Source organism: Amphibalanus amphitrite, unplaced genomic scaffold, assembly GCF_019059575.1.
Source record: "Amphibalanus amphitrite isolate SeventyFive unplaced genomic scaffold, NRLGWU_Aamphi_draft 001670F_arrow, whole genome shotgun sequence".
Taxonomy (NCBI): Eukaryota; Metazoa; Arthropoda; class Thecostraca; order Balanomorpha; family Balanidae; genus Amphibalanus; species Amphibalanus amphitrite.
The window spans coordinates 111247-129629 of NW_024883163.1; the positions used below are offsets into that span (position 1 = coordinate 111247).

General features: G+C 54.7%; 1 protein-coding gene across 4 annotated transcripts; it reads right to left on the bottom strand.

Annotated features, from left to right (window-relative positions):
* Window positions 1–907: 907 nt before the first annotated feature.
* LOC122374548 lies at window positions 908–17213 on the bottom strand. 4 transcript variants are annotated; one of them, XR_006255245.1, is made up of 6 exons: window positions 17090–17213; window positions 10394–10465; window positions 7408–7439; window positions 2956–2958; window positions 2458–2633; window positions 908–1977 (listed from the first exon to the last, which is right to left on the bottom strand). XR_006255245.1 is itself a non-coding variant. In XM_043353358.1 (6 exons), the coding sequence occupies exon 1, from the start codon at window positions 12185–12187 to the stop codon at window positions 10922–10924; it is 1266 nt and encodes a 421-aa protein (XP_043209293.1). In that variant the 5' UTR covers window positions 12188–12201; the 3' UTR covers window positions 908–1977; window positions 2458–2633; window positions 2956–2958; window positions 7408–7439; window positions 10394–10465; window positions 10835–10921. The 4 variants fall into 4 exon arrangements, 1 of the variants encoding a protein (XP_043209293.1); XM_043353358.1 differs by lacking the exon at window positions 17090–17213 and adding an exon at window positions 10835–12201; XR_006255243.1 differs by lacking the exon at window positions 2956–2958.
* Window positions 17214–18383: the final 1170 nt, after the last annotated feature.

The window sequence follows — 18383 nt, forward strand, 5'->3', positions numbered from 1 at the left end:
GTCAAACGAAAGAAGAGAACCTGAGGATTTCGAAAATGTGCTCAAAATCAAAGGTCAAGGTCAATGTCACGCTGAAAAAAAACGACGCGAGCCCATGTGTAACGAGAGAGGCGATACGCCATTCGAAGTGGAGTAAAGCGTGCTTCAATCCAAGATAAATAAAATCAATCAAATCACATAAATTAAATCCAAGCACATACAAATAAAATGTTTGTAAGGTGCCGAAGTTCAATGGACCATTTCTGCGGTCAATAATGAAGGCAATATGACGATAAAGTCCAACTGAGATAATCGTTGGCACGGATGTGGCCAAAATCGGGCACGAGCAGGACCAGAATTTGGCGCAACTGTATATCACGAACGGGATCCAATGCTGGAACGAACGGCATCAGCGTCAGGCTCAGCACCATAAGCTGGTACAAATGGTGAGGCAATTCAGGCTCGAACTACAGAACAGTCAAGCATAACTAGTAACTACCGTAATCTAACACGAACAGTTATGAGACCCGGCACCAGAACCTGGTACAAACGGCACCATTTTGGACTGGAGAGCGTACCGTCACCAGGCACGAACGGTTCCAGAATATGGCGCGATGGTATGTACATCAGGAAAGAACGTTACCATAACCTGGCACGAACGACATAGGATCAACCATGGAGACCAGAATCAGACACGAACGGTAAAACATAATGGACAATAACGGGTATGCAACGGCGCAGAGCAGTTGAGAGGCCACCAGCGGCGTCCGGCAGGAGCCGAGCCGGTCGGCCAGCGCGCCGTCGAGCCGCGGGCTGGCGCCGCCCGTCAGCGCCAGCCCCGCCTGCAGCTCGCCCACCGACGGGCTCCGTGTGGACATGTGCAGCGTCACGCCAACGGCAGCATGCCGCTACGGTGCAAAAAGGTTCATTTTCTGACGACTGACAGTGTATTTCAATAAGGACACAAAAATGCAGCTGCCGGACTGGCCACCCTTTGCCGACCACACATGGACCGACGGCATCGGGCGCTGCCACTGGACCCTAGCACAGACTCGATCGGATCAACACAATCTTACACCAGGCACACAACACACAACGGATCATGGTACTCAAGTCCGTGCCATCGGTGTCACTCAACAAAAACGGTGCTTCTGTCTCAATGTAAAACTCAATGTATGTACTTACTGACGCCGCGGGCGGCTCCGGGCCGCGAGTCCCATCCGGACCCAACCCAGCACAGCCCAGCCCCCGGCCCGATTCAGCCCTATCACCGGGCACCGCTGCCAGTGCCGAACAGGGAAGGACGGACACCAGAGAACAACTGATGACAACGGACTTACGAGAACTTACAGCATCGAAACCATTATGAGGAAACACGTTATCGAGATACACAACAACCCATACACACTTCACACGCCATCTTGACGCTCACGACTCCGACGTACGCTAGGCCGCTGGCCACCCTTTGCCGACCACACATGGACCGACGGCATCGGGCGCTGCCACTGGACCCTAGCACAGACTCGATCGGATCAACACAATCACTAGACTTACACCAGGCACACGAGACACAACCGAACATGGTACATGCGTCCGTGCCATCGGTATCACGCAGCAAAAACGGTGCCTCTGACTTCTGAGCTTGATAACCAAACTCAACAAAAACGGTGCTTCAGAGCTTGACAACCAAACACCGGACACGGCCAGCAGGACCTACTGCAGCGCCTCGAGCGATCCTGACATAGGCCATGTGGCGGCTGTTCACTGGCTGCCACAGAGAGCACTGCTGACGTCGCGGGCGGCATCGGGGCGCGGGCAGGCACATGTATTGTCGCCGCGGGCGGCATCGGGGCGCGGGCAGACACATGTATTGTCGCCGCGGGCGGCATCGGGGCGCGGGCAGACACATGTATTTGACGCCGCGGGCGGCGCCGGTCCCCAAGTCCCGTCCGGACCCAACCCAGAACAGCCCGGCCCGGCCGCTCCAGCAGCTCACTCCTGAGGGCAGGGACCACCGAACTGATGTTAGTTACGCCGTGAAATCGGACGGAGTCATGGAGCTATGTGAAGGAAATACAATATTGAGCCTATTACGGTTTTCAAAAGCGTTTTTTCAGCGACGCGCTAGCTCCACCAGGGGCGAAACGGCGAGGGGGTCGTACCCCCCTCGGCCGGCGCGTATGTAGAAAACCAATAGGTCCGGCGAGGGTTAATACCGCTGGAATTTGGCTTATTGAAGTAAAAAAATGCGGTTGGAGCTCTGCTGGCTCCAGTTCTATGAACTCAAAAATAGGTCACCTTATCCACACTTACATAGTTATGACAATGAACATTGAAGAACTAACTGACGATTGACTCAGTTAGTATCAAGGAGGAATCATCCCTTGCACGCCTAAAATAAGCAACCGAATATAGCGCATCGCAACAAACATACGCGCCAAGTACAAAGAAGTGCATCAATACATTGTCAATACTTACTGCCTTCTGTTTAAGTTTGTACATCTTGCATCTTATGTCATTCAGATTATGGCCGTTGAACGGCTCCCTCTTGTACAGGTCTCTGAGGTCATCCATACTGGGTACCCGCCCACCGCGGGCTTTCAGTATCGCCCGCAGTCTCTGCACTTCGGGCACAGACCACTTTACATATCGCTCTGAAAAAATAAAGAAATGTTAACCCTGTTATACGCCTTGACTAGCCTGAGGCAAGTTTTTTACCAGCGCCGTGACGCTCTTCCAATCACAATACATCGATGGAAGGACAAGGGTGCATTCACAACCTTTCTAGTCAGGTAATGGGCCGCCCTACAGTTATACACGTTGTCAAAGGTGAAAATTATTCTATTGTGACACCGTTGACGAACTTCCTGATAGACAAAAAGGTAAAACACAACCAATTACTGGTTGCTTTAAATGATTTTCTCACAGCACAAAATATTTAACCTCAGGCCATCACCTTTGTTTCAAAGAGTTAACTTTCTAATTACATACTTATTCGGAAACACTGACGCCCGGTGTGATACCGACTTTACATCTGTTATACCCGCATGATATACTTTCGTCTGCTCCGGGTGATTTAGTGATAAATAGCAGACATGGTTGTTTAGTTCAGCACTGCTTAGCGGGCATCAACCGGGTAAACGGGCCTACCTAGAGCGTCCAAACAGTGTTGCGGTAGAGCATCTCATCTTCCGTCGGAGAGGCCAACAGCCTGGTGAGACTACTACAGAATATGTGTCCGCTTTGCGAGCACTAGCCAATATATGTTACTTCAGGACGATAAATTAGACATCGGCAGCCACATCAGCCGCACAGCACCAGCCGACGTCCGGCGCTCGGAAACGGAGGAACATCTGGCCACCCTTCCAGACGACGCCGTGTAGGTATGGAGCGACGGCTCGGCGGAGGGAGGTGTCTCAGCCAGAGGGAGTGAAGCGTTGATAATCCTCCCCTCGGGCGAGGAACACGAGCTCCGAGCCCCCGCAGTCAAGATATGCAGCAGTACCCGCGCTAAGCTGGTGACGATCCGCGGGGCTCTGGAGATGCTGCTACAGCTGGAAGGCGGCCCGGCGGAGAGCCCAGTCATCGTCTGCTCAGACTCGCAGGCGGCGCTCGCCACGCTGGCGAGTGGTGCTGGGAGTCAGACGACCGACGGCACTCGGTGCCGCCGTATGGCGACTGCTCCTGACTCCGAGTCCTCATACAGTGGATCCCGGCACACTGCGGAATACCCGGCAACGAAAGGGTGGACGTGCTGGCTAAAGTGGCCTCCAGCATGTCGCAAGCCGCCGTCCCGATGGACGTCCGCTGCTTCGTAAAGGCTGATTGTTTGAATTGGACAATTGAATTGGACAATCATATACGAATTAATTTCGTGAAGGCTGTCAGCCTTGGCCGCTCCGCCACCAAGGCATGGCATCGCAGCTGGACAGACAGCATCTTCAAAAAACATTATGGGAGACCGGATGCCGATGCCGGTGCTTCTGGTGTCTCGGGACGAGGCGGTTAACGTCCACCAGCTGCGGGCGGGACACTGGAGCCACTCGTAGAGTTATCTGCGCAGGATCGGACGCCACCCCGAGCGCGAGTGTCCACAGTGCAGCGACCTGGCCTGCCCAGTGCAGTGGCGCGCTGCCTGGTGTGCCGCGAGGGTCCGGACACACCGGAGCGCGTGTTGCTCGGGTGCCCATGCTTGGCCGGAGCGAGGCTCCAACTACTCGGAAACATATGATCGGACCCTACGCAGCTTTGGGACGGCGGTGTCGTGGCGGCCTTCAGCCGCGGCTACCTCAGTCACCGAGAGCCGTTGGGCTACGGCCGGCCATGAGCCGACCCGCGGAGAACAAGAGCAACAACTTCAGGACGATTGAAGATAAGACGATCAGATACCTCGTGGTGGAACAGATCCTGCATCATCATCTAGCGAAGTTCCTGCAAGACGGTGCCCTCACCCTGGAGAAGGTGCTCGATTTGTGTGAAGCCTACGAGCGTTCAATCCTCCAGTCGTCTGATGGCTCGTCATGAACACAACGCAGTGGCTAATATCAGCCGACAGCCGCGGTTGACAGAACACCCAGCATCTGTAGAAGGCCATGCGGGAGCTAGGGGCTCGCTGACCATGCCAACAGCCAGGGCCCCTCAGTGTCCTGCCAGACGAGTGACCTGACGCGTCTGTGGAAGGAAGTCACTATGCTGCAGTCGGAAAGAGGAAGTTAACACGAGTGAAGAAGGCCACCATGGCGTTTCATGTGTTGCAGTGCAAGGTAAACACCTGCAGTAAGTAAGGTGACCGGCCCTGTCATCCTGGAGGCAGAGAGGCGTAGGCAAGCGATGACACTTACGGTGGATGCTGGTGAAACCTGCTCGACCTTGAGACTTTAGTGCAGAGTACGTCTGCCGTCTCTAGGGATGCACTTACGAGCCATCCACATCCAACCTCCTCAGGTTCGGGAGAATGCATTTCAGCGTGACAGGTAAATACTCTGCGACGTCTGCGTGCCACAGCCCGGTACCAGTCGGTGGATGCCAGCCTCTTCCTGGTGGATACATGGCCGCTGCGGAAGCCATCACAGGCCTGGGTCTGATGCAAAGCTGGGTGTCACCATTTCCCAACATCAGGTGAGGTCTTCACCATACAAGAGGAGGGGGATGCGATTCTCCCGACCATCAATGGCTACCAGCATTACAGCATCCTCGTCCCAAATGTCCCATCCTCGTCCCTAAGCCCACGGACTACAAGCTGCGCCGTCTTTTGCTCTCTGTTCGAGATGAGGTGCAGGAGGAGCGGAAGACATCGTGGAGAAGATTGAAGCGTCCTCATGGGTGAACCCGCAGGTCTTCTCTCGCAAATTCAACGGGCAGCGTTGACATCAGGTGGCCCAACTCACATATTGTGGCTGAGATATATCCTCTTTCGACAATCGAAGAGTACCAGGCTCGACTTCATGGCAGAGTCTACAGCAACATCGATCTCCGGTCGGCATGTGAGCAACTGGAACCCCATCCGGAGAGCAGGAACATCAGCGTTCATCTCGCACGGTGAGTTGATACGATTTCTGCAAATCACCTCCGGCCTGGTCTCGACAGACTCTGCTTGCCAGAATCTCCTTCACAACTTGTTAGGGAGCTCAGAAGTTTCCTCTCGCTGACTTGCTGGTCGAATCGCTCCATCCCAGTCTGCGCTTACATCCGACAACTTGCTGTGATTCTACGGAAGGAGTGCTGTTAGAGTGGATGGGGGAAGAGTCAAGGTTCCAGACCATCAAAAATGGTACCGAGCAGCCCGGTTCTGACGCCCTTAAACCGAGACCTACCGACAGTGGTGACGTCACGGCCACGCGCATCCGAATCATTCATTTGATAGCACTGCTGGGTGCTGGTGCCATCATGTCACAGCTGTCCTGACGGCTCAGTGCTTTGTCCTGACGAGCGGTGCTCTTTGTCCGACCGTGAGGCCCTCAGTGCCGTGCAAGCAATGGAGCGGTGGAACGTCTACCTCTGAGGGCGACGTTTAACACTCCGGACTGGCCAGTCCGTGATGAACACGCTCCTCGCCTAAGTTCTCAGACTGGGCGGGAGCACCTGTTGCTAGGTGGTAGGCTCGAATGCTACCGTACGTCTACGAAGTGACGAGCGCCCCTGCCAGCAGGATCACTGTCGCTGACGCACTGTCACGCCAGCGGCTGTCCACTACAGGGCCCGTAGAAGAAGCCGATGAGGAAAAGGTCGTCATCTGCGTCAGGGGCGAACACCTATCACCGCTAACGGAGAAGAAGGTTCGAGAGGCAGCTGTAAAGGACCCTGAGGGGTGTTCACGGGCACCGCACACTGCTGCGTGCGGTGTGTGCGGTGCGTCCAGCAGGCGTGGGGGTAGGGGATGGGTAGGCGGCTCTGACGTCACGGCTGCGTGCGGTGAACGATCCGCTGTGGCCAGTCCCGACCGGCCACAGCGGTCGCTGTGTGCGGTGACGGAAGGCTGACGTAGGGACGCAGTGGGCGGAGCTTGGAGGCTGTGTGCGGTCCGACCGCACACAGGGCCCGTGAACAGCCCTCAGCTCTCCAGCAACTGAGTGACGTCATCCTTTCCACTTCAGCAAAACTCGTCCCCTGCTGTCATTTCGGAATTCGGCAACACCGTGAGACTTGCTATAGGCATGTCGTGCCACTCTCCGTATCTCAAATCGTCCATTTGATACTGATGTCCATTGATACGGCTTTAAAGATGCTTCAAAGACGGCAAAAACCCATACGTCCTCGCGACCGAACAGGATAAACTCAATGCAGACAGCATATAACCACATGTCAAAAGCCCTCACGTCGTCCTTGTGTAGTGTAGCGACGTATTGGGTTTTGACGTTGCAAGCATTTCATAATCTGCAAGAACGTCTATGGGTTTACCGACGTGGATTTTGTCACTGGCACATAGGTTAGCCATGACGTGTGGGTTTTCGCCGACGTAGTGGGTTTTGACTGTGTCACTTCCGTGCTTTTCAAAGACGTGTGAATTCCAAAATTTGTTTTTCCTCTCCCAAAAAGCTTTTTTTGGTTTTTGAAAAAAAATCCTCATGGCATGAAATAGAGCTTTGCAAGCTGGTCACAATGGTGTAAAAAACGAAAAATGACCCAAAATTGACATGTGGGGTTTTGACTTTGGACGGCAGAATGTGTTGGACTTGGTGCTTCATGCTTCCTTGTCTGCCGTTTTCTTTGTTTGTTAGCCATTGCCGCAAGATACATAGGTGCCTCTACTAGCGAGTCTAAAAAATCGGGAGGGGCAAACCATCAACATTTATTGTTTCTTTGCATATAAAAAGGTATACAAATTTAACAAAGAGGGTATTTAATGCAGGAAATTTCAATACGTTTATGAAAATAATGCAACACGTAAAGCTGATGCAGGCGATGTAAGGCGCCAAACCTTTCACTTACTTTTTTGCGGTCCTTCTTCCGCTGTTCATGGCCTGTGGACATTAAAAAATATAGTTAACATTAGGAATAGAACCACTTAACCATGTAATTCTGTTAACATTACATGGTTATGCATGAGAACATAAATTTGGCCGGGGCGTCGCAAGTCCATCTACGACACGTCGCAAGTTACGACACATGTCCCGTCGCAAGTTGTGTCGTAGCGAAAAAGGAGGGATGTTGAGGAAAGAGGGGTTTGTCGGAGGATACGACAGAACGTAGCTACGACGAGGCTTAAATACCCGCTTTACTCGAGAATTTAAAAGGCTACACGATCAGCTGATCCCGTAGTAAACGTCAGTAAGGTCGAAAACTCTATCACGCATAACGGAACATTCGCCTTTCTGGTTTGAGAGCTTATGAGACAGCCAGGTCAAGCATGTTCTCTGATTCTGAAGCTTTGTCTCAACTGGGTGACTTGTGATCGCTAAACGCTCACATAATTGCCATAAAATTTGGGGCGATCACAGGAGATTCGTGGCTAAGAGCATCTGAAGCTATGCTTAGAAGAAATGAGTTCAGAGAGTTTGAAGTCACAGAGAGGTAAGAGAGTTGAAGTTGGAGGTCACAATTGGAGGTTACAAGGTCATCTGGACACGTCAGTCACAGAAGTCAACTTGGGACACGTCAGGTCACAGAGGTTAACTTTGGGTCATCACAGAGCTCAATTGGAGGTCAACTGGACACGTCAGGTCACAAGAGTCAGCTTGGGTCATCAAAGAGCAATTGGAGGTCACGGAGGTCATCTGGGACACGTCAAGTCACAGAGGTCAACTTGGGGTCATCACAGAGCTCAATTGGAGGTCATATGGGTCATCTGAGATACGTCAGGTCACAGAGGTCAACTTGGGGGTTATCACAGAGCTCTATTGGAGTCATGGGGGTCATATGAGACACGTCAGGTCACAGAGGTCAACTTGAGGTCACCACAGGGCTCAATTGTAGGCCATCTGGGGACACTTCAGGTCACAGAGGTCAACTTGGGGTCATCAGAGACCTCAATTTGAGATCAGCTGGGACACGTCAGGTCACAGAGGTCAGCTTGGGGTTATCAGAGGTCACTTAGAGGTCATAGAGGTCATCTGGGACACGTCAGGTCAGAGAGGTCAACTTGGGGTCATCACAGAGCTCAATTTGAGATCATCTGGGACACGTTGGTCACAGAGGTCAGCTTGGGCTCATCACAGAGCTCAATTGGGACACGTCAGGTCACAGAGGTCAGCTCGGAGTCATGAGGAGCTCAATTGGAGGTCATATAGGACTCGTCAGGTCACAGAGGTCAACTTGGGGTCATCACAAAACTCGGAAGTCATCTGAGACACGTCAGGTCACAGAGGTCAGCTCGGAGTAATGAGAGAGCTCAATGGGAGGTCACGGAGGTCATCTGAGACACGGCAGATCACAGAGGTCAACTGGGGTCATCACAGAGCTAAATTGGAGTCATGGGGGCCATCTGAGACACGTCGTTTTTGGAATTGGGAGAATCTTTTGGGGGCCCCTCGCAACGTCCAAGATCGCCTTTCTGGACTCGCCAGTAGTTGCTGGAATGATAAGGCTGCTTTGTATCCCTGAATACCCCAATGAATTTGAATATAACATATTATGCACCATTTTTAACACTCGCTGGCACGGATTGAGGCCTCACAGATGACCGTCGGTTCAAGCTCTATAACTCGCGTTAGCGTCAACGGATTGTAACCAAATTTTAACTCAAGTTCAAACAATTTTACACTAACCATGTAAATTTCGTGACCATGGCCCGAATGACCTGTGACCTGTGACCTCTTCCTCAAAGCAAGGTTAGCTTACGACACAACTTACGACTGCTATTTCAAATTCGTAAGTTGTGTCGCAAATCAGGCAACTTGCGACAGGCTTTACTACTTAAGTAACGCTACTCATCGATTGATCCCTCCAAAAACGACTTACTACACAACTTGCGACACGTCGCAGTTACGACGAGGCTTACGACGCTCTGGATTCCTCCGGCCAAAAAGATCTTTTCGCTTCATGTCTTGTTAAAGATTTTGAGTTTGTCGTTTCGTTAGCACGACGTCCCCTAAACCTGCACCTGTCTACTGCTTTTTTTTGCCACCCCGAACAAGAACGACTGAGGAGGGGGGGGGGCTTGATACGACCCCACTTACGTTTCGCTCCCATGGAACTAAAAACAGCAAATTTTCATGGGAAAGGGGCTCATGAGTCCTCGCTCCCTAACTACATCAATATTAGAGGGTTTGCATGATAAAAGCCAGCATTAAAAATAAAAATGGCGCTTTTCAGCACGAAACGCTACGTGTCTCGAAAAAAAACATAAAAGCTAGAACAATTAAGATAGCATTCGATAACTTAGAACAAGCCCTATCGAGCTTTATCAAAATATTTTGTCTCAATACGTTAAGCTCAAGATTTCACCAAAGGAGACGCAGTGAGTGTTGCTTAAATACTTTTTTGCATATGACATTTCATATGTAACAGATTTAGCAAAATTGCAAACGAGGCCGAGGGTAGACGAGGTTGGGTGGCGGGCGGCGCTTCACGCCGCCATCGAGCTGCTATTGCAAAAAAAAAAAATCGCCCATGGTCGGATTCCCTCCCTCCTCAGACGGACGTGAGTAAAGGCATTCTCGCATGGACAATGCAGTTTTGAGCGATACGCTTATTATCCTGCATCGATCGCAGTGCTTCAATAAATGCATATGAACTCACCTATGCAATTGCCCTCCCACTATAAAACTTCAGGCCGGACTATAGTCTGTTCCATATCAAGCTTGCGGTCGGAGTCCCCTTGGCAGTTCCAGGCAATTCGCTGAGCGCGCTACTCCATTCAATAATTTGAGTCTTAGAATGTAAGATGTATGCACAGAAATCACGCACTGCCTTCAACAGAGCACTTCAGCCGCAAGCTTGACATGGAACACGCATAGATGTAGTGAATGCGCCTCACCTCCTTCATCGTCCTCTTGGCGATCATCAGCCGGACCGCCCTCATTTTCAGAGCCTGGCTCGTCGAAGTCCTCTGAAAAACCGTCTCTGTCAGATTTAAGAATGTGTGATGCAAAATAAGTGCCTGCCATAATGGGCAAGCATTTCTGAAAAAAAACGCTGAACGGAACATATGTGCTACGGTGGTACCCGGACTGCTTTGGCTATCCGCGCTCGTCCTTAATCTGAAGTACAGCACCATGGGTCTGCATATAACCTAGTAGTACCAGTGAACTTTAACGGTCTTACATTGCCTTCGCTCTGTACGATTCTCTTCATGGTGTTATTGCATTGCCTCTTTAACACTACATTGCAAATTAATGCTTTAACTGCATGAAATGTCTGCTAAAATGACAGACGAATGGTGATGTTACGATTAGCACATGTACAAACGATTAGTTACCTTCAGTGAGCATCTCCTCCAGGCTCCGTCCGCTATATTTTGAGAGGCATCCTTCGTCCAGCTTCATCATCAGGATGGAGGCACGCGTCAGTTCGTGAGTAGCGTCTGACAGTCTGTAGTACCCACGATGCACGTCTTTGTCATGTCCCATGTGCCGGGTGAGCACCTCCATATCGAATTCACCATCTCTAGAATCTGGGACGTTGTAGCACAATATTTCCGTAGTTTTGTTGCATGGAAGAGATCTGCCCTGTTTAGTGCCATGTCCGACAACTGCTCTTTAAGCACCACGCCTGCGTTGTAGTGTCCTGTAGTCCTCGCCAGAGGGTTTGCGAACAGATACTTGTTATCCTTGTCAATGTACGTCTCCCGGTTGTCTACCAGTAGCTGCAGCGGAGCCGCGCAGTCGCTCGGTATCAGGGTGGGGACCTTGTTCCCGCACTTGCCGCGGGACATGACGACGTCGAGCTCGTTGAACAACTTCTTTTCTGTTTCACCCATTGACTTGTTCACTTCTTCTACCGTCTCTTGTTTGTACATCTCTCGGTTGATCCATGATTGCAGCAGGATGCTGCTAAGCTCCTTAGGACGGCGTTTGTTGAATACTAGCAAACGGGCGAGAACCGCTTTGCTCAGCCTTGCATAGTCTGTCATGCCATGTATTCCCTTTTCTGTCATTTCTTTCACTCGTTCCTTCATTTTTTCGGTGAAAAGCTTCAAATCGCTGGTAAAGGGCAGCATGTCTTTCTTGTCATACTTGTTCGACTCGCGGTTCTTCAGCGCTACGCTGCTGATCTTCACATTCCAGAATTGGTCCACGTGATACAAGAACGCCTCAGCATCTTTCACTTCGCTTTCTTCTTTCTTGATCAGCGCAATGCCCTTCTTGAGAGCAGCCAGCTGTCGTAGTTCGCCTCCAATCCGCATGGCCTTTGAAGGAGTTTTGTATGTGGGCAGCCCCGTGTGGGCGTTTAGCTTGTCCTGCTCAAACCCACAGACGGATTTGGTGGCACTTACAACCGTATCAAATCCTTCGCCATTGATCAGCTCTTGCATGCTCTTTCCGGCTGCTTGGACAACTTCGCCCATCATCCTTAGGCGCTGGCTTATCTGCGCAAAACCCGACCTTCCAAGTTTCGCGTGCAAGTTGGCACCCCACTTCTTCAGGAGTTCATCGTTCTTTATGGTCTTCGTAACTGCATCGTCGTGCATACGAGACAATATGTCCTTGTGATACCCAGTATTTTCTTCTTGGCCGTCACTCAGGAGCGTCCGGCTCTCTGCCAGCACCGTGGGAATGTCTGGGCATTCTGTTTTGCGAGCCACACAGTGATGTTTTATGTGCTGCATCATGTTGGTTTTAACCACAAAAATAGCAGTAAGGACATGGCACGTAGTCGTCCACGGACGCCTGGTCCGACTTCCTTCCCAAGATCATGTCACCTTCACCCCTTTGTAGGACGAGTTTGTTGTGCTCCATGTTGCCTTTGTTGATCATCACGGTGATTTTCATTTTTCGTTCCTGCTCAGAATCACACTCCTGTATATCCTTGACTTCCTTCTCGTCACGGTGGACCGTCTTGATATGGCGCCATATCAGATTTCTCTTTTGCTTGCAATATATGCAAACATTTTTTTTCCGCACTTCGCCGCACGATGCGCCGTTCCTCGCCGACTGAGATGTACGCGACTGAGAACTGTGCTGGGGCGGAGCCACCTCAACACCGTCGCTGACATCAGACTCAGCTCCCTGTTCTCCGTATTCGTTCTCCTCCAAATGGTGGTTCTCGGGAGCCGTGATCTCTGTTTGATTGCACATCAAGTGCTCAGGAAAAGTCCATGTGCCATGGTCCCCTGCATCCTGGACTGAAGCCCTCGAAGTAGAGCAGGTGGGTGACATAAGGTCGTACTCGCTTGCAGAGAACGGCGTCATGTCGATCAGTTCAGTTGGCAGTGCTGTTGAATAAGAGGTTTTTACTGACCCACAAACTCCCGTCTCAGAGGTAGGTGGGGAAACACGAGACGGGGCTCCAACCGTCGCCCCAGTAGTTGTACACAGATGAAGAGCATCCCATCTTCTAGCGTCCGGGGTCGGGACGGGCGGCAGGCCTCCAGCCGCAGTCTCGGAAGTCGCACGCAGATGACGGGCATCAGCCCGCCTTCCCGCTTCAGAGGTCGGGACGGGCGGCGGGGCTCTGGCCGCAGTCTCAGAAGTCTCACGCAGATGATGAGCACCCCACCTTCTAGCGTCCGCGGTCGGGACGGGCGGCGGGCCTCCGGTCGCAGTCTCAGAAGTCTCACGCAGATAAAGAGCATCCCACCTTCCAGCGTCCGGGGTCGGGACGGGCGGCGGGGCTCCGGTCGCAGTCTCAGAAGTCTCACGCAGATAAGAGCATCCCACCTTCCAGCGTCCGGGTCGGGACGGGCGGCGGGGCTCCGGTCGCAGTCTCAGAAGTCTCACGCAGATGAAGAGCATCCCACCTTCTAGCGTCCGGGGTCGGGACGGGCGGCGGGCCTCCGGTCGCAGTCTCAGAAGTCTCACGCAGATGAAGACATCCCACCTTCCAGCGTCCGGGTCGGGACGGGCGGCGGGGCTCCGGTCGCAGTCTCAGAAGTCTCACGCAGATGAAGAGCATCCCACCTTCCAGCGTCCGGGTCGGGACGGGCGGCGGGGCTCTCCGCAGTCTCAGAAGTCTCACGCAGATGAGCATCCCACCTTCCAGCGTCCGGGGTCGGGACGGGCGGCGGGCCTCCGGTCGCAGTCTCAGAAGTCTCACGCAGATGAAGAGCATCCCACTTCCAGCGTCCGGGTCGGGACGGGCGGCGGGCCTCCGGTCGCAGTCTCAGAAGTCACGCAGATGAAGAGCATCCCACCTTCCAGCGTCAGAGGTCGGGACGGGCGGCGGGGCTCTGGCCGCAGTCTCAGAAGTCTCACGCAGATGAGCATCCCACCTTCCAGCGTCAGGGTCGGGACGGGCGGCGGGGCTCCGGTCGCAGTCTCAGAAGTCTCACGCAGATGAAGAGCATCCCACCTTCCAGCGTCCGGGTCGGGACGGGCGGCGGGGCTCGGTCGCAGTCTCAGAAGTCTCACGCAGATGAAGAGCATCCCACTTCCAGCGTCAGAGGTCGGGACGGGCGGCGGGGCTCTGGCCGCAGTCTCAGAAGCTCACGCAGATGATGAGCATCCCACCTTCTAGCGTCCGGGTCGGGACGGGCGGCGGGGCTCTGGCCGCAGTCTCAGAAGTCTCACGCAGATGAGCATCCCACGTTCTAGCGTCCGGGTCGGGACGGGCGGCGGGGCTCTGGCGCAGTCTCAGAAGTCTCACGCAGATGAGAGCATCCCACCTTCCAGCGACCGGGGTCGGGACGGGCGGCGGGGCTCTGGCCGCAGTCTCAGAAGTCTCACGCAGATGAGCATCCCACGTTCTAGCGTCAGAGGTCGGGACGGGCGGCGGGCTCTGGCCGCAGTCTCAGAAGTCTCACGCAGATGATGAGCATCCACCTTCTAGCGTCCGGGGTCGGGACGGGCGGCGGGCCTCCGGTCGCAGTCTCAGAAGTCTCACGCAGATGAAGAGCATCCCACCTTCCAGCGACCGGGGTCGGGACGGGCGGCGGGGCTCTGGCCGCAGTCTCAGAAGTCTCACGCAGATGAGCATCCCACGTTCTAGCGTCGGGTCGGGACGGGCGGCGGGGCTCTGGCGCGCAGTCTCAGAAGTCTCACGCAGATGATGAGCATCCACCTTCTAGCGTCCGGGGTCGGGACGGGCGGGGGCCTCCGGTCGCAGTCTCAGAAGTCTCACGCAGATGAAGAGCATCCCACCTTCCAGCGTCCGGGTCGGGACGGGCGGCGGGCCTCCGGTCGCAGTCTCAGAAGTCTCACGCAGATGAAGAGCATCCCACCTTCCAGCGTCCGGGGTCGGGACGGGCGGCGGGCCTCCGGTCGCAGTCTCAGAAGTCTCACGCAGATGAAGAGCATCCCACCTTCTAGCGTCCGGGGTCGGGACGGGCGGCGGGCCTCCGGTCGCAGTCTCAGAAGTCTCACGCAGATGAAGAGCATCCCACCTTCCAGCGTCAGAGGTCGGGACGGGCGGCGGGGCTCCGGTCGCAGTCTCAGAAGTCTCACGCAGAGAGCATCCCACCTTCCAGCGTCAGAGGTCGGGACGGGCGGTGGGGCTCTGGCCGCAGTCTCAGAAGTCTCACGCAGATGAGCATCCCACCTTCTAGCGTCAGAGGTCGGGACGGGCGGCGGGCTCTGGCCGCAGTCTCAGAAGTCTCACGCAGATGAGCATCCACCTTCTAGCGTCCGGGGTCGGGACGGGCGGCGGGCCTCCGGTCGCAGTCTCAGAAGTCTCACGCAGATGAAGAGCATCCCACCTTCCAGCGTCCGGGGTCGGGACGGGCGGCGGGCCTCCGGTCAGTCTCAGAAGTCTCACGCAGATGAAGAGCATCCCACCTTCTAGCGTCCGGGGTCGGGACGGGCGGCGGGCCTCCGGTCGCAGTCTCAGAAGTCTCACCAGCAGATGAAGAGCATCCCACCTTCCAGCGTCCGGGTCGGGACGGGCGGCGGGCCTCCGGTCGCAGTCTCAGAAGTCTCACGCAGATGAAGCATCCCATCTTCTAGCGTCCGGGGTCGGGACGGGCGGCGGGCCTCCGGTCGCAGTCTCAGAAGTCTCACGCAGATGAAGAGCATCCCACCTTCCAGCGTCCGGGGTCGGGACGGGCGGCGGGCCTCCGGTCGCAGTCTCAGAAGTCTCACGCAGATGATGAGCATCCCATCTTCTAGCGTCCGGGGTCGGGACGGGCGGCGGGCCTCCGGTCGCAGTCTCAGAAGTCTCACGCAGATGATGAGCATCCCACTTCTAGCGTCCGGGGTCGGGACGGGCGGCGGGGCTCTGGCCGCAGTCTCAGAAGTCTCACAGATGAAGAGCATCCCACCTTCCAGCGTCCGGGGTCGGGACGGGCGGCGGGGCTCCGGTCGCAGTCTCAGAAGTCTCACGCAGATGAAGAGCATCCCACCTTCCAGCGTCCGGGTCGGGACGGGCGGCGGGGCTCTGGTCGCAGTCTCAGAAGTCTCACGCAGATGATGAGCATCCCACCTTCTAGCGTCCGGGGTCGGGACGGGCGGCGGGCCTCCGGTCGCAGTCTCAGAAGTCTCACGCAGATGAAGAGCATCCCACTTCCAGCGTCCGGGGTCGGGACGGGCGGCGGGGCTCCGGTCGCAGTCTCAGAAGTCTCACGCAGATGAAGAGCCCCTCTTCCAGCGTCGAGGTCGGGACGGGCGGCGGGGCTCTGGCCGCAGTCTCAGAAGTCTCACGCAGATGAGCATCCCACGTTCTAGCGTCAGGGTCGGGACGGGCGGCGGGCTCTGGCCGCAGTCTCAGAAGTCTCACGCAGATGAAGAGCATCCCACCTTCCAGCGTCCGGGGTCGGGACGGGCGGCGGGCTCCGGTCGCAGTCTCAGAAGTCTCACGCAGATGAAGAGCATCCCACCTTCTAGCGTCCGGGTCGGGACGGGCGGCGGGCTCCGGTCGCAGTCTCAGAAGTCTCACGCAGATGAGAGCATCCCACCTTCCAGCGTCAGAGGTCGGGACGGGCGGTGGGGCTCTGGCCACAGTCTCAGAAGTCTCACGCAGATGAGCATCCCACGTTCTAGCGTCATAGGTCGGGACGGGCGGCGGGGCTCTGGCCGCAGTCTCAGAAGTCTCACGCAGATGATGAGCATCCAACCTTCTAGCGTCAGAGGTCGGGACGGGCGGCGGGGCTCCGGTCGCAGTCTCAGAAGTCTCACGCAGATGATGAGCATCCCACCTTCTAGCGTCCGGGTCAGGACGGGCGGCGGAGCTCCGTCCATCGCATGGGTAGCCGGTCGCAGCCCATGAGTCGTCATAGTCAAGTCAAGTCCAGGATATTTGTGGTATACATGATACTCAGTGGTGTGAGGAGGGGTTTCATCCACGCGGCCGGCTGACCCAGGAGATGAAGGGAGGACTTCTGGAAAGAAAAGATATGGCAACGCATAAGGAAGCATGGCGGTAGGAGGATGAATGCTGTCTTGATTTTTTAACCATCACCAGTGATTCGGCGAGTGATTTTAAAATGTAGGATCAGGTAGTGAGCCAAAAAAAGAACAATGTCTAAAGAAAAACCAGAAAAACGATTGAATTATGATGTGTTGATTAGCATAGATACAAGTAGATTTGGGTGGACTGAGTAACTGGTAACAACACAAATGTAGGCACCATAGTCACGTCTTACCTCGTCCATTTTTACGTGAGTGACGCTGCGCGCCTTTATGTCTGCCACGGGAGTGGAGAGCAGCAAGCAGCATCCTCTTCCCATATGATCCAGCTATGCGCCCTGTCAAATATTGATAGCTATTAGCTAACATAAAATACTAAAGGAAGTTTCCCAGCCAGCAATTGGTTTGGCTCAAGTCCGTTTTGCCCTAGCGACTCCGGCACGCCAGATTTGGGCCGGTGTAAACGGAACGCCGTCGGAATAAGAGTTTGGGTCGATATGGCTCTATTCCGGTTAACCAGTCTTTGCCGTAGCGTTCCGGAGCTAGTATGGCTTCGGACCGACAAGTCCGGCCGGCACTAGCGAGCGGTGGCCTGACCTGACCTTGCCGGAGGGGCCGTGACGTCACCGGCGGGCGGTCAGAGCGAGTCGGCAGAGCCTCACTCTACGCGGCCCGAGCGAGCAGTGAGGATCGGTGAATAGGACATAGGGGAGGGAGGGGGGGAGGGAGGAGGGAGAGAGAGAGAGAGAGAGAGAGAGAGAGAGAGAGAGAGAAGAGAGAGAGAGAGAGAGAGAGAGAGAGAGAGAGAGAGAGGCGGCCGGCCAATAATTAGGCAGCCAACACTGAGTTGAATGAAGCACACGATGCTGACAACGTTACGGAGTTAACTATAAGATAATGTCATGCGTTTAATGTGATTGGATTTTTCACTTAAATGCTTTCTTCCTTTGTGACCCACAACCCCTAATTTGGGGAGGACAAGCTGCCCCAACGGTTCCTGACCTTATGAAAAGTTGTGGGGCACCGCCCCCACGGCCCCAGAGTTGTGGGGGCTAGCTGCCCCACTGCCCCCGGTTCCCGCGCCTATGTATGAATCTATGAAATTATGTTGGTATATTTCCGATTTCGATCCCTCCAGTTGGAGGGGCTCAAATACCTTACGAGCCCCCCTTCCCAGCCGAAAAGTTGGAGGGGCTCAGCACCCCCTAGCCCCCCCCCCGGCTCCCGCGCCACTGCCCCCCCCCCCCAAGGCAAATCATGGGCATCATAGCATTTATTGCCCCCCCCCAAACTAACCGATGAGCCCCCATGGGGGTATGGGGCCCTGGCCCTTATTCGATTATCACGAGGCTCAAGAAACACCCCAGCTATTCGCACAGCTCCCATACCGGTCTTTGAGGGTCCTACAATGACCTCTGAGGGTCCCTCAGTGGCGGTCATGCGCCCACCTTGACCGCTGAGCCCCCAGCATGACATTAAAAACTCAGACCACCAGCACGGCGCAGGTTAATAGCATCTGCAAATTTGAGC